This window comes from Diceros bicornis, chromosome 31 (assembly GCF_020826845.1).
Source record: "Diceros bicornis minor isolate mBicDic1 chromosome 31, mDicBic1.mat.cur, whole genome shotgun sequence".
Classification (NCBI taxonomy): Eukaryota; Metazoa; Chordata; class Mammalia; order Perissodactyla; family Rhinocerotidae; genus Diceros; species Diceros bicornis.
In genome coordinates this window covers 18326544-18343545 of record NC_080770.1, presented here as the reverse complement: position 1 = coordinate 18343545, position 17002 = coordinate 18326544, and the positions used below count along the sequence as shown (strand labels likewise).

At 37.4% G+C, this 17002-nt stretch overlaps 1 protein-coding gene and 1 pseudogene across 1 annotated transcript; one reads left to right on the top strand and one right to left on the bottom strand.

Annotated features, from left to right (window-relative positions):
* The first annotated feature begins 2920 nt into the window (after positions 1-2920).
* On the top strand, positions 2921-3880 carry LOC131395656 (olfactory receptor 8U3). The gene has a single exon (XM_058527506.1). It carries the CDS (start codon positions 2921-2923, stop codon positions 3878-3880), a length of 960 nt encoding a protein of 319 aa, XP_058383489.1.
* Positions 3881-15868: 11988 nt separating this feature from the next.
* Positions 15869-16810, bottom strand: LOC131395655 (olfactory receptor 5AL1-like; annotated as a pseudogene).
* Between the last annotated feature and the right edge of the window lie 192 nt (positions 16811-17002).

The following is a 17002-nucleotide window of genomic DNA, read 5'->3' as shown; positions in this document are numbered from 1 at the left end:
AGCTAACATCTGTACCCATCTTCCTCCACTTTGTGTGGGACATTGCCACAGCATGGCCTGACAAGCAGTGTGTCCGTGCGTGCCCGGGATCCGAACCCTGGCCGCCAGCAGTGGAGCGCAGGTGCTTAACTGCTATGCCACGGGGCCGGCCCCCTGAAAATTAATTTTTTAAAAACTATTCTTGTCCTCATAACGCTTGGTGAGTCTTTTCATATGAGCACAAATAGGCATACTTCAATTTGAATTTTACTGGCACAGTGGATCATGTCCTCAACTAATTCAGCCATAGGTTAGGCAAACAGAATTAAAAAAGAAATAAACAAGTTTGAAAGTATGGCTGAGCTCTGCTTTTCATTCTAACCATTGAATTTTTCTGTAGACCACTGGTTCTCAAACATGGCTGTACACTGGAACCACCCGGGGAGTTTTAAAAACACTGAAGCCTGGGTGATGCCCAGACCTTCTGATTAAATTGGCAGGGGGAACCTGGGCATTAGGACGTTAAAAACTCCATAGGTGATTCCGATGTGCAGTAAAATTTGAGGCAAAACTTGTATTAGGAAAGATGAAGTGAAACAAGAAACAGTGCTTATTAAGGAAATCTTTGGGTAAAATGTGTCAATAATTTCAAGGATTTCCCCTCAAAATTGGCAGAGGCTTGGAAATGACTGAATAAATGGTGAGACTTTGGGATGGTGATTGCTTCAGAACAATCTACAGAAACTCGTTAGAGGCTAAGAAGAAAAATTACTTTTAAAAAATTAGAGGAATTGATAAAATAATCTAGAGAGTTATAAGGTAGATGCAAAATCATAAGTGCTGCATTTTATGAGAACTTTAACAGACTTTCATAGGGACTTTTGTTACCATGTGATTTTTAAGTTTACTGAATTTTGGAATCCAAACTCCACGTTGATATGCAGCTCCACGGTAAATGTTGTTTTTCTACCATTAAGTAAGTGCTTGTACATTCCACTTAACAGTACAGATCCACCCCAGTTAACACTCTCACTGAAGCATTTGTCTTCTCACACGGTTCCCTCTAGCTTGGTCTGACATGTACTTTGGAACCACCGTAAATCTTGAAGTTGTGTAAAAGAAATAACAAAGGAAACTCTAATGCACAGACAGCTTTTGTTATTTTAAGTAAAATACTATGATAAATCATAAATAAACCTCTTCCTCTGACATTTTTCAGGGAAGGTGGTCTGCTTTACTCTTACATTGTATGATAGCCTTACAATTATTCTCAATTATATCTTCACATATCTTCACAGCCGGAATTGACATAAAAGACGTTGTGAGAAAAAGTTGAGTATGTTCAAGCCTCATATGCAAGTACGAGAACGCTTAATTCTGAATATTCTTGAATGAAACAGTTATTCACCAGGAGGAAAGCAATAACTTTTTAAAAACTCAGCCTCCTACAATTTTACCTTGGCAAACTACATGGAAAGCTAGGCCATCTTCAATGAACTACAGCTTTCATGTTTGTCATCTCTAAGCTTTACACATTTAGCCTGATACTGTAGAAAAATGGATGCATCTGCCAGCCTTGTTTTTCTATCCTGGTGATTGAAACTGAAGGAGCTGTAGAAATCATTACACTTTGGACAGCATAGCTTGATAAGGAATATGGGCTGTATCGTCACACCCATACTATCCCATCTGTTCTCTGTGACCATAGCCAAAAGCCTGGGTTTTTTCAATTGTTAGTCAGGGATAATGGGATAGAACATTCTTCATATCATTAGCAAGAGACTATCATAAGTTAATTCGTGTATTGCACTAAGTAGATTATCTGATAAGAACAGCCTTCAATTGCAACAGATAAATAATAATAGTAGCAATAAATAAAAGCTGAAATATTAAGTTAGGTATGATGATCTCTCAAGATTCCTTTCTTATCATTTTATGGTTCAACTTTGTGGAAAATAAAGCCGAGAGAAAAAAATAAAATTCAAATAGGCTAATATTGGGTTTAATGAGACTGGTCCTCTTTTTCAGACATACATCCTGCCTCTTTGGTGGACACACAAATAATTACACTTATTCTGAAACACACATCAAGAACTCTACCTACCTATACGTATACGTTTCACAAAACTTTGTTTACTACTGAATGGTTCCTCAGGATATAGTGCTAAAAAGTGAAACCTACTCCAGTAAGTGCTTTGGATATTTTAAGCCCTTGAAATATATTGACACATATTTATGGGGAAAGATGTTTATCTACATGTAGTTTAGAGTGGTAAGTTATCTGATAAACTACTTAATGTCAACTCTTTGGGCAATAAACTTCAAAATGTGGTGAATGTTGAATTTGAAAAATCATCTCTTTAATTTGTATGCAAATAAAATTGTATGTTTTCCCTTCTGAAAATAAGCAATAAATGAATAATAAGCATTTATTCTATATAAGTAGGAGAAGGGATATAAGAAAGTGAATGTGAGTCATAGTAGATCATTTTAATTTTTTTTAAGTCTGTGGGAACATGCACACAATTGAAAAACGTGGATATAAATTTAGTTTTATTGATGAATTATATATATTTGCGCTGCCATATTTATGCATGCATAGAAAAGATAATGGTGGCAAAAACACTAAAATATTAGTGTTGGTTGTCTCAAGTGGTTTCTTTCAGATAATATTAACTTTTAACCAGCATCCTCTCATATTTTCTAAAATTACAAAGGAAAATAACTGTTAAGAAGACTATTTTGAGAGTAAAAGACTACTTTCCCTGGGGCGAGAATGGCATGTCATTAGAGAGCTAAGGTGCACTTTTTGCCCACATGGTAGCATGATTCAAGGTGATAAAACACCAGTGATCACCTTCCCCCAACACTGGCAGAGGACATGACAAGTGTCATTTTTATTCTTCAACTGCAGTAAAATCCATAAAATCTACCAGAATAAATGGCTGAAGTTAATATCACTTATGTCACTGAATTCATTCTCAAGGGAATTACAGACTGGCCAGAGCTTCAAGCCCCTTGCTTTGTGGTGTTTTTAGCCATCTATGTGGTCACGGTGCTGGGCAACCTTGGACTGATTACCTTAATCACGGTTGATGCTCGACTTCACACACCGATGTACTATTTCCTCAGCCACTTGGCCTTTGTTGACCTTTGTTACTCCTCTGCCATCACGCCAAAAATGATGGTGAATTTTGTTGTGAAACACAACACTATTTCTTTCCATGCTTGTGCAACACAACTGGGCTGTTTTCTCACCTTCATGATCACTGAGTGTTTTCTTTTATCTTCCATGGCCTATGACCGCTATGTAGCCATCTGTAGTCCCTTGCATTATTCAACACTGATGTCAAAAAGAGTCTGCGTTCAATTAGTGGCAGTTCCATATATATACAGCTGTCTGGTTGCACTATTCCATACCATTATCACCTTCCGTCTAACTTACTGTGGCCCCAACGTAATCAACCATTTCTATTGTGATGACCTCCCTCTCTTGGCTCTGTCCTGCTCAGACACACACATGAAGGAAATTCTGATCTTTGTCTTTGCTGGTTTTGATATGATCTGTTCCTCTTCCATTGTCCTCACTTCCTACATCTTTATTATTGCCGCCATCCTAAGGATCCGCTCTATCCAGGGGCGACGCAGGGCCATCTCTACCTGTGGCTCCCATATGGTGGCTGTCACTATTTTCTATGGCACACTCATCTTTATGTACCTACAGCCCAAATCAAACCACTCCCTGGATACAGACAAGATGGCATCTGTATTTTACACAGTGGTGATCCCCATGTTGAACCCCTTAATCTATAGTCTAAGAAACAAAGAGGTGAAAGATGCCTCAGAGAAAGCCTTGGACAAAGGTTGTGAAATCTTAAAGATATTAAAATTAAGAAAATAACAATAAATGCTTTATTAAATACAAGAAGGGAAATGAATCAAGCTTTCTGTTGCTGACATTTCTTGTAATTCTTTCCAATAGTCTGAAAATGTGCCTGTTACTCCAACAGACCCTGATACATTCTACAAGGACCCAAGCCAGTCCTGGAAAGTCAGTGTGACTCAGAGTCCCATTCAGGCCATTACAGCCTTTACAGACCACGGAAATTATGTTCAAATACACTCCCATACACACATGTGTGTATCTCAAGCAAAGGCAGCACTATGTTTTTATTGGAATTTAGGACTCTGTAACTAAGAAGGCCTGAATTTGAATTCTATCTCCTTCCTCTATTAGCTGGGCAACCCTGGACAATTGACCTGAACTCTGTGTGACCCTCTTCCCAATTCTGCAAAATAATAGGACCCACTTTATCAGTTTGTTTTAAAGACTAAATAGGTTAAGATCTATAAAATGGTTAGAACAATAACCTGTGATAGTAAGTGCTGTGTGTTTGTTATATATAATTAAAGATTAATTCATTGATCTCTCAAAGGTTTATCAGCCTCAAAGTAAGAGGACAAAGCCTAGTTAGGTTTCTACTATCTGCCAGGTACTTAAATAAGTAGTCCTGCTTAATACAATCAAACAAACCTAAGAGATGTGTGAGGTTTTACCTCTGGGCCCCAATTATTTATAAATTGTCTAAAGTCACATAACTATTAATATGAAAATTCTAAATGCAAATTCAAGTTTGTTTGAATTTTATTTTCTTAATGCTATGAGTGTTAAGAATAAAGGGTGTTATAGATTATCTAGACTTAAATGTGTCATGATCAGATTTTTAAAGAAAATTGAAAGACATTTGTATAAGAATTTGTGTTATTAAATGAATAAGATCAATGTATCTGCATATTTGTTCAAATAGAAATAATCTTATGTTATAATATCATTTGTCTGTGTCTGCTATTTATTGAATCACCCTTATAGGATCATGACATGAAATTTAAAAACTAGTGATTTGATATGCTTTTATTATTTTGATACTTCATAAAAAGTAATTAAATTAGTGATTTAGTATTATCTTATTATTTTACCTTATTATCTTTATTTTAGAAGGAAATTGTGATAGTGGCAGTCATTATATACAATACAGTTTGAAGTTTGTAATGCAGGGTGGTCTTTTTCTCTTTGCACTTCATTTGTAAATAACTCAGATATGTTCTATGAGGTGCTTTGAGAATCTTGTGAGTTGAATGCATTCTCAGATTTTTAAGGCAGGTTTGAGAGAAACATGGTGTTTCTATTCACCACTCTTTATCTTTTGAGTGTATGTTTATGAGGATAAATACACACACGTATCCTTACGTATCACATATAAGATGTATAGAAGCATCATAGACAGTCTCTCTTTTTACAGGTAAAGAAATCAGACCTATAGAATCTTGACACCTCACCTGAGGACACTGCTTTTCTGGGGTTTCACTGCACCTTTCTGCTTCACGAAATGATTTACAGCAGCAATGCTTAAACACTAATTGAATTGAAGTTTTCATGTCTTTACACAATTTTGATTCCTTAATATTAGTAATCACTTTATAAGGTAAACTAGGCTTTTCTCAGGGAAGGGAACTAAGACATTCAAGTGTGCTCGATAGACACGTCACTCAGCTTCTTCTTGGGCAGATGCGGCCCATATCTGTGCAGCCTCTAGAAGTGGACTCCAGCAATTGCTCTCGGTGACTGGGCTCATCTCTAGAAACACCAGTCCCTCACTCAAGACATCCCTCATTTGTCTTCAGGTACACCTAAATAAAATATTTGTATCTTCACTCCTCCTTCTGCGGTCTCCATAATGGTTTGTTTGCTTTTTTTTTTTCCCCAAGTGTGCATGTCAATCTTATTTATTTATTTATTTTTTAACTTTAATTTTTGTTTATTGCAGTAACATTGGTTTATAACATTGCATAAATTTCAGGTGTACATCATTATACTTATATTTCTGCATAGATTACATCATGTTCACCACCCAAATACTAATTACAATCCCTCACCATAGACATCTGCCGAATTATCCCTTTCACCCTCCTCCATCCCTCTTCCCCTCTGGTAACCACCAATTCAATCTCTGTCTCTATGTGTTTGTTTGTTATTATCTACTACTTAATGAGGGAGATCATACGGTATTTCACCTTCTCCCTCTGACTTATTTCACTTTGCTTAATACCTTCATTGTCCATCCATGTTGTCACAAATGGCTGGATTTCATTGTTTCTTATGGCTGAGTAGTATTCCATTGTGTGTATATACCACATCTTCTTTATCCATTCATCCCTCGATGGGCACTTAGGTTGCTTCCAAGTCTTGGCTATTGTGAATAACGCAACAATGAACACAGAGGTGCATGTAGCTTTACGCATTGGTGTTTTCAAGTTCTGGGGTTAAATACCCAGCAGTGGAATACCTGGATCATATGGTAGTTCTATCGTTAATTTTTTGAGGAATCTCCATACTGTTTTCCACAGTGGCTGCACCAGTTTGCACTCCCACCAGCAGTGCATGAGTGTTCCCTTATCTCCACATCCTCTCCAACACTTGTTGTTTCCTGTCTTATTAATTATAGCCATTCTGACGGGCGTGAGGTGATATCTCATTGTAGTTTTGATTTGCATTTCTCTGATAGTTAATGATGTTGAACATCTTTTCATGTGTCTGTTGGCCATATGTACATCTTCTTTGGAGAAATATCTACTCAGGTCTTTTGCCCATTGTTTAATTGGGTTGTTAGTTGTTTTGTTGTTGAGATGCATGAGTTCTTTATATATTTTGGAGATTAACCCCTTATCAGATACATGGTTTGCAAATATCTTCTCCCAATTGTTAGGTTGTCTTTTCATTTTGTTGATGGTTTCCTTTGCTGTGCAGAAGGTTTTAGTTTGATGTAGTCCCATTTGTTTATTTTTTCTATTGTTTCTCTTGCCTGGTCAGACATGGTGCTTGAAAACATGTTGCTAAGACTGATGTTAAAGAGCGTACTGCCTATGTTTTCTTCCAAAAGTTTCATAGTTTTTCAGGTCCTACATTCAAGTCTTTAATCCACTTTGAGTTAATTTTTGCGTATGGTATAAGGTAAGGGTCTACTTTGATTTTTTTGCATGTGGCTATCCAGTTTTCCCAACAGCAGTTGTTGAAGAGACTTTCTTTTCTTCATTGTATGTTCTTGGCTCCTTTGTTGAAGATTAGCTGCCCATAGATGTGTGGGTTTATTTCTGGACTTTTGATTCTATTCCATTGATCTCTGTGTCTGTTTTTGTGCCAGTACCATGCTGTTTTGGTTACTATAGCTTTGTAGTATATTTTGAAATCAGGGAGTGTGATACCTCCAGCTTTGTTCTTTTTTCTCAGGATTCCTTTAGCTATTCGGGGTCTTTTGTTGTTCCATATAAATTTTAGGATTCTTTGTACTATTTCTGTGAAAAATGTTGTTGGAACTTTGATAGGGATTGCATTGAATCTGTAGATGCCTTTAGGAAGTATGGACATATTAACTATGTTAATTCTTCCAATCCAAGGGCATGGGATATCTTTCCATTTCTTTGTGTCTTCTTCAATTTCTTTCAGAGGGGTTTTATAGTTTTCGGTGTACAGATCTTTCACCTCTTTGGTTAAGTTTATTCCCAGGTATTTTATTCTTTTTGTTGCAATTCTAAATGGGATTGTATTCTTAATTTCTCTTTCTGCTAGTTCATTGTTAGAGTATAGAAATGCAACTGATTTTCGTATGTTGATTTTGTATCCTGCAACTTTACCGTATTCATTTATTACTTCTAAAAGTTTTCTGGTGGATTCTTTAGGGTTTTCTATATATAAAATCATGTCATCTGCAAATAGTGACAGTTTCACTTCTTCCTTTCCAATTTGGATCCCTTTCATTTCTTTTTCTTGCCTGATGGCTCTGGCTAGGACTTCCAATACTATGTTAAATAGGAGTGGTGAGAGTGGGCATCCTTGTCTGGTTCCTGTTCTTAGAGGGATAGCTTTCAGTTTTTCACCATTGAGGATGATATTAGCTGTGGGTTTGTCATATATGGCCTTTATTATGTTGAGGTACTTTCCTTCTATACCCATTTTATTCAGAGTTTTTATCATAAATGGATGCTGTATCTTGTCAAATGCTTTCTCTGCATCTATTGAGATGATCATGTGATTTTTATTCTTCATTTTATTAATGTGGTACATCATGTTGATTGATTCGCAAATGTTAAACCATCCCTGCATACCTGGAATAAATCCCACTTGATCATGGTGTATAATCTTTTTAATGTATTGTTGTATGCGATTTGTTAATATTTTGTTGAGGAGTTTTGCATCGATGTTCATCAGTGATATTGGCCTGTAATTTTCTTTTTTTGTGTTTTCCTTGTCTGGTTTTGGTATCAGGGTAATGTCAACTTAGTAGAATGAGTTAGGGAGCTTCCCCCCCTCCTCAATTTTTTGGAATAGTTTGAGAAGGATAGGTATTAAGTCTTTTTTGAACGTTTGGTAGAATAGACCAAGGAAGCCGTCTGGTCCTGGACTTTTATTTTTGGGGAGGTTTTTGATTACTGTTTCGATCCTCTTACTGGTGATTGTTCTATTCAAATTCTCTACTTCTTCTTGATCCAGTTTTGGAAGGTTGTATGATTCTAAGAATTTATCCATTTCTTCCAGATTGTCAAATTTGTTGGCATATAGCTATTCATAGTATTCTCTTATAATCTTTTGTATTTCTGAGATGTCGGCTGTAATTTCTCCTCTTTCATTTCTGATTTTACTTATTTGAGCCTTCTCTCTTTTTTTCTTGTTGAGTCTAGCTAAAGCTTTGTCAATTTTGTTGATCTTTTCCAAGAACCAGCTTTTGGTTTTATTAATTTTTTTTTAGTCTCTGTTTCATTTATTTCCGCTCTGGTTTTTATTATTTCTCTTCTTCTACTGATTTTGGGCTTTGTTTGTTCTTTTTTTTCCAGTTCCTTTAGGTGCATTGTTAGATTGTTTATCTGAGATTTTTCTTTTTTGTTGAGATAGGCCTATATTGCTATAAACTTCACTCTTAGAACCGCTTTTGCTGTATCCCATAAATTCTGGCATGTCGTATTTTCATTTTCATTTGTCTCCAAGTTTTTTTTTATTTCTCCTTTGATTTCCTCATTGACCCAATCGTTGTTCCATAGTATTTTGTTTAATCTCCAAGTATTTGTGGTTTTTCTGATTTTCTTCCTATAGTTGATTTCTAGTTCCATAGCGTTGTCGTCAGAAAAGGTGCTTGATATTATTTCAATCTTCTTAAATTTATAGAGACTTGTTTTGTGGCCTAATATGTGATCAATCCTGGAGAATGTTCCATGTGCACTTGAAAAGAACGTGTATTCTTCAGTTTTTGGATGGAATGCTCTGTGTATGTCTGCTAGGTTCATCTGTTCTAGTGTGTCATTTAAGGCCAAGATTTCCTTATTAATCTTCTGTTTGGATGATCTATCTTTTGGTGTAAGTGGAGTGTTAAAGTCCCCTACTATTATTGCATTACTGTCTATTTCTCTTTTTATGTCTGTTAATAATTGCTTTATATATTTAGGTGCTCCTACATTGGGTGCATAGATATTTACAAGTGTTATCTCCTCTTTTTGGATTGTTCCTTTGATCATTATGTAATGTCTTTCTTTGTCTCTTTTTACAGTTTTTGTTTTAAAGTCTATTTTGTCTAATACGAGTATTGCTACCCCAGCTTTCTTTTCATTGCCATTTGCGTGGAGTGTCTTTTTCCATCCCTTCACTTTCAGTTTGTGAGTGTCTTTAGGTATGAAGTGTGTCTCTTGTATGCAGCATATATATGGGTCTTGTTGTTTTATCCAATCAGCCACCCTATGCCTTTTAATTGGAGCATTTAGTCCATTGATGTTTAAAGTAGCTATTGATAAGTACGTACTTACTGCCATTTTTTAATCTTTTTTTTTTCTTAGTGTTTTCTAGTTCTCTGTTTCTTTCTCCTTCTATACAGAATTGATGGTCTCTTTAGTTTGACCTGTGTCTGAAAGCTCTACTCTTTAACTCTCCTCTTCCCTCATTTTATGTTTTTGGTATTATATCTAACCTCTTTTTTGTACATTTGGATCCATAACTCTCTTATCATGGAACTGGATAATTTTACCTATCTGTGGTCTCTTTTCCCCTTAAATCAGTCCCTTTAACATTTCTCGTAGCACTGCTTTCTTGGTGACAAACTCCTTTAATTTTTGCTTGTCTGAGAAGCTTTTGATCTCTCCTTCCAATCTGAATGATAACCTTGTCAGGTAGAGTATTCTTGGCTGTAAGTTTTTTCCTTTTAGCACTTTAAATATATCGTGCCACTCTCTTCTAGCCTGTAACGTTTCTGCTGAGAAGTCAGCTGATAGCCTTATGGGGTTTCCTTTGCATGTAACTTGTCTTTCTCTTGTGGCTTTTAGGATTCTCTCTTTATCTTTAATTCTGGACATTTTGATTGTGATGTGTCTTAGTGTGGGCCTCTTTTGGTTTATCTTGTTTGGTGCTCTCTGTACTTCCTGTATCTGGATGTCTGTTTCCTTCCTTAGGTTAGGGAAGTTTTCATCTATTATTTCTTGAAATAGATTCTCTGCCCCTTTGTCTCACTCTTCTCCTTCCAGGACACCTATAACACGGATGTTAGTGCACTTGATGTTGTCCCAGAGGTCCCTTAGACTGTCCTCACTCTTTTTAATTCTTTTTTCTTTTACCTGTTCAGCTTGGGTAATTTCTTCTAGTCTTTCATCTAGCTCACAGATCCATTCTTCTGTATCCTCTACTCTGCTTTTGAGTCCTTCTAGGGAATTTTTCATTTCCAGTATTGTATTCTTCATTTCTGATTGGTTCTTTTTTATATCTTCCATTTCTTTGTTGACATTCTCACTGAGTTCATCTATTCTTCTCCCCAGATCAGTCAGCATCCTAGACACTCTTTGTTTGAACTCTCTGTCAGGTAGGTTGCTCCTTTCTGTTTCACTTAATTCCTTTATTTGGTTTTATTCCTGTTCCATTACTTGGAATGTATTCCTTTGCCTCCTCATTTTGCCTCATTCCTTGTGCTTGTGTCTTTGTATTAGGTAGGTCAACTGTGTCTCCTGCTCTTGGATAGGTGACCTTATGTAAGTGATGGCTTAGGAGGCCTGCAGTGTGCTTCCCTCAGTTCTCAATGTTCCAAGGGTGACCCCTATGTGGGCTACGTGTGTCCTTCTGTTGTAGCCTGTTTGCTCTCCCTGTAGGAACCCAGGGAGGCTGAGTTATGTTCCTGGCCAGCTGTTGTAATGCTCAGCTGCTTGTAGTCATTGTGGGCCCTTCAGTCTCTTTATTGGATGTGGGGAATCCCAGCACATCTGGCTGCAAGTTCTAATACCACATTTGTGTTGCAGCATTTCTTTTAAGTGAGTAGTCCCCCAGCGTGGCAGGTTGTTAGGCTCAGGGGCTTACAAATGTTATAAGCCTCCAGCCTTTAGGTCTCTTGTCAGCTCTCTGAGGATTGCTGCTGGGTGGGGCTGGCCTCAGGCACGGGAGCACCCAATTGTTTCAGCTTTGGAAGATGGGGCAAACCCCCTACGTGAGTCTTTGAGAAGCACAAGTCTTCTCCAGCTGACAAGCCCTGCTGCCCACAGGTCCACACACACAGTCAACACAGTCCTGCCCTGTGTGTGTGCCCCGACCTCCTGAAGTGGACCCAGTCTCCCCACAGCGAGAGCCACACACACTCCACCACTGGCCCACACTCTCCACCCGCTCCTTGTGCACACCCTGCCCCACTGAATTGGGCTCAGTCACCAGGCTGCAGAGAATCCAGCCACCAATCTATGCAGGCCCACAAGTTGCCTGAGGGCTTGTTGTTGGGTGGGGCCAGTCTCTAGGGTGGGCTGCCTGCCCTGGGTGAGCTGGATTAAATCTAAATCGGTGCTCTAGTGGGTGGGGCAGACCTGGACTAGTAGGCCCCAGGGAGAACTCCAATGGTGTCTGTGTCAGCACACCCACACCAGGCCACAACAATGGCTGCCGCCAATGTCCCAGTCCCTGGAGAGCTCTCACCTCTCACTGCAATACACTCAGAGCCTATCAGGTGAGTCTCTTTTCACCAAAGCACTGTGCACCTTTCTTTCTGGTGATTTTCAGTTGCTTTCTGAAACGCGTGAGTTTGTGCATGGGCCCTTTAAGAGCCGGTTTTAATTTCTTTGTGAACCAGCTTTTCTAGGGGTACTCCCCAATTTTTTAGTAGCAGGCAAAGTCAGATATTATGCCACTCATCCCGATTTTTCTGGGTCCACAAAATGCCTACAGGGGGAGCACTCCCCAGCTCAGGGCCCCGCTCCTTCAGGGAGGGCTGCGGACCTGTGGGCTGCTCCCAGGCAGTCGTGAAACTGGTAGCTTGTGAAGGGGGCGTTTTTTCTCTCCAGAAGGGAGTTTCTGCTTCTTCCACCTCAATTAGGATTGTCGTTGGTTGCAGGAGTTCCTCTTATCCAGTTTTCAGTTCTCTCTCAGGCGGAATTTTTCCATGAGTAGTTGTAAATTGGCTGTGTCTGTGGGAGGTGGTGAATTCAGAGTCTGCTTATGCCACCATCTTGACTTCTCTCCTTGTTTTTTTTGTTTTAATCTGGGTATAGAATCAAGAGGCTGATGAAAAAAGAAAAGTAGGAATTAATCCATCTTTGTCAGTATCCAAGATTAGTGAAGAACATGACTGATTTCAGAAAGATTTGGCCCCAAATTGGACGTTTCCTACTTCTATTTTTGTCACATACAAAGCCCAAGTTACTTGTAAAATAAAGAAAGTGCTCATCTCACAAAGTGGTATATGAGCATTTAGATAGAATTACATACAAGGACCATGGTATAATTGTTGGTACATAATAATAAGGCTGGTAAATATCGGCTTTCTTATCATTATTGTCAGTCACATAGACAATCCTGAAGATATTTTCCTGTAAATTTTTTTGTATCTACAACTGATTAGTGGTCTACTTTGAATAAGATTCCAAGCAATTGTCTTTGCATATTGATATTAAAAGCTTTTAGACTTTGTTTTAGGTTTTCTTTAGTTTAGGTACTCTTTAATTTTTTTCAGCTTACTGAATGAAGACAGAATTGTTCTAAAAATAAAATTGCCCTTTCTCTATAACTTGTTTTTAAATGCTTTAGTTGAATAAAAGACCATCACCCAGTCCTAAAAAATTCTGCAGTAACAAGAATAAGAATAAGCCTAAGAGTAAGAATAGCTGACATTTATTGAATGTTTGACATTGCCTGGCCTAATTCTGTGTATTCAGCATGTATCAACTCATTTAGTCCTCTTATCAATACTAAGAAATGCCACACATTTTCAAGTTTAAAACGTGAAAATCAAGATTTACAAAATAGATAAATTAAATGGTCCTTAATCCATTTTATCTTCAAAAAAGAATCATTTAAAAATATGTGAACTTAAAATTCCTTGAAAACATACTTTAATTTAAGTAAAATATCCTTTGTTTTACAAGCATAAGATTTTCAGTAATATATCTGGAATGTAAGTACTCTGATGAATTTAGTTTCGACTTTTTTGTATGCTTACCTGTATTTCCTTCATATTTTCTCAATTATATTTCTTATTTATGTATTAGTTCAGATGAGTCCATATTTTTTCTACATATTTTGACTCACCAAAGTAATATTAGAAAGTAATCTACAAAGAAGCACCATTAGTAATTACATATTTATAGACCATGTTTTTCCTCAGGCCTTCTTCTTGGCACTCAATTTGGTTTGTAAGTAATTAAATTAAGCATAGAGTGTTGGCATCATATTATATAAGTAACCACACAAGTTGAGGACAATTAGAGATAATTTCTCCAGAAAGTCTCAACTTATAGATGAGAAAAGTGTGTGTGTGTGTGTGTGTGTGTGTGTGCGCGCGTGTGTGTATTAAGGTTCTTTCCTTAGGTTTTAAACCAAGGTAGTTATATACAGTCATGCATACCATAATGACATTTCGGTCAAGGACAGACTGCATGTATGACGGTGGTCCCAGAAGATCAGCACCATATAGCCTAGCTGTGTAGTAGGCTGTACCATCTAGGGTTGTGTAAGTAACTCTACATTGTTCCCACAGCAATGAAATCACCTAACGACACATTTCTTACGAAGTATCTCTATTGTTAAGAGACACATGACTGTAATAGCAAATGGGACCCTGTGAAATCAAAGTGCCTAAGTGAAATACGATTAGACTGTACAGAAACAGCTGTGATTCTGGTTATGGGGGGAGACGGGAGATTCTCAGAAACATTTGAAGTTAATGTCACCGATAGGCAAAGGGATGATAAAGGCAGAAGGTCCTCTGCCCCATATGTGGTAATTTTTCCCTTTACTTTCTTTTCCAGGTTATGTGAGCAACATGGGGGATCCACTTTCTGTGCCAGGCTCAGGCTCACATATCGTTCCAATCATTTTTTTAACTTATGAAAAATTTAATTTAAATCTAGTTTTTGGCAGACATTTTTGTGGATCATCATTCATTTTTCTTTTAATCTCAGTGTTGTATAATTTGTATAGTTGGAAATTTAAGGTACTCATTAAAAAATTAAGCTTTATAATTGGACAAAATTGAACTCAAATCTTATTTTTTTCCAGTTAACAGCTACAGGTGTGTTAATGAATGACACAAACTGTTTTGAATTTCCTTATTCTTTAAATACCCATCTCAGTAGGGGCTATGAAAGTTAACTCAGACAGTCCACTTAAAGCACTTTACCCAGCACCTCACCCAGAAAAACATTCAATAGATGTTGGCTCTATTTTTATGTTGAAAAGTTTAGAACTAGATAAATTCATGGTTTATAATGTAATATTTAGTAAAGATAACAAAAGTCGCTTCTTTTTTTCAAGAAGAAAGATGATTATTTTAATAGCAGTAACAGAGACCCTAAAAAGAGTCAGTTTAAAATGTGATCATAAACACACCCAAAGAGATATTTAAAAGCACTAAATTTCTTTAAAGATCACAAAAAAATAACTGCTTAGCTTTATGTTTTCATTTCGTTGATTTTAAAATGAAGCATATCATGCTGCCAACTGTTTCTAAAAAGGCTCATACCCCATTACCTGAAACCAAATAAAAGGATCTTGGATCTAATAATAAAGCTAATAATTAAGTATAATAGTCAACATTTCTGGGTGCTTGTTATATGCTAGGAACTGTAATCTTATTTAATTCTCACAATGAGTCCAAGAGAAAGGAACTATTATTGCCTTTTGCAGATGAGGAAACCAAGATACAGAAACGTGAAATAATTTACCACTGACAACAGCTGCTACTTGGAAAAGTTAAAATTGTTTGCCAAACTGAGTGAATGTAGAGTCTATATTCCTAACCACACATTTATGTAGATTAGGCAATGAATTATAACGGTGTGAAGTGGCTCCAAGGGACTAAACTGACACAGAATTGCTGTCAGTAAACGCTCCATGTCCAGGTAGCTCTGCTGGTGCTCTCCTACCAGCTGAATGCAGAAGGTGGAGTGTTAGGGAAATTACCCAGAGTGTTAAAACCAAAAATCCTTGCTATTAAACTTTGACATGTTTTTCAAATTATCTGTGCAACAAGCTTGAAGTAGAAGATCCCAGATGTTGATTGATTTCAGTACTACCCAAATTTCTCAGTATGATACATAATTAAGGTAAAGCCACTATTTCCCAATTCTCTTTCTTTAATTATGAAGAAGAAACCATGATCAAACAGGATTCAGATCTCTCTCTCTTTCTCCCTCCTTTTACAATTCAACAACTCAAAATTTACAAAATCGTTTTCACATAGAAATCACCGAGAATGAAACAGCTGGTGAGACATATTCTGAGTGAATTTGAGCGCTTAAGGAATTTGGCTCTATCATTTTTCAGCATTGTGACTCTAGATAAAACACAACTCACAGTCCTCTGATCACTCCCTGTCCAATGAGCTTTCAGTTATTTGATAGCCAAACACAACCTTTCTTTAACTCTTTTCAGTGCATTTTTTACCTCCTGATTTCTCAAGCTATAGATCAGTGGGTTTAACATGGGAATCACTACCACATAAAACACTGAAGCAAATTTATCTGTATTTAGAGAATGGCTTGAATTGGGCAGTACATACATAAAAATGATTGTCCCACAAAATATTGTGATGGAAGTCAGGTGGGAAGCACAGGTAGAAACAGCTTTCTGTCTTCCTTCAGCAGAATGGATCCTCAGAATGACGAAGAGGATGAAGACATAAGAAATTATCACAATCAGTAGAGAGCAGAGGGTATTGAACCCAGCAATGATTAACAACATCAATTCTTTGATATGAGTGTCGTAACAAGCCAGAGTAACCAAGGGAACATCATCACAGTAGAAGTGGTTGAGCACGTTGGAGCCACAAAAAGACAAGTGGAACATCGCCACTGTCTGGACAAGACCCACAGCAAATCCATAAACATATGTGCTAGCAATTATTCGATAACAGAGTTTTCTAGGCATGAGAATGACATAGAGCAAAGGGCTGCAGATGGCAACATATCAATCATATGCCATAATTGCAAGCAAATACAGTTCACAAACTACAAATGTGATGAAGCAGCACACCTGAACAGCACATGCATAAAATGTGATACTTTTAATGTCACACAGGAAATGCACCAACGTGTTTGGGGTGACAGGTGAAGTGAAAGAAAAATCAACAAAAGCCAGATGGCTCAGAAAAAAATACATGGGTGTGTGACGGTGAGGACTGATTTGGATCAGCACAATCAAACCAAGATTACCCGTGACACTAGCTAAATAGATCACTAGGAATACACCAAAGAGAATGGCTTGAAGCTCTGCATCATCTGTGAGTCCCAAGTGGATAAACTCAGACACTGCTGAATGATTGCCTTTGGCCATGCAATAGATTTAAAAGATTTTTTTATATATGTATTTTAAAAGCCTCCAGAGCAAACATTCTGAGTATTCTTGTCTCCACTGGCAATAATCAAGCAGATGTTAGGAGCTGGTTCTGACCCACCATCATCTTATGTCGAACACAATCAAAGCAGAATCTTCACGTTACTTCTGGTTTCAGAATGAAGTGGTTTG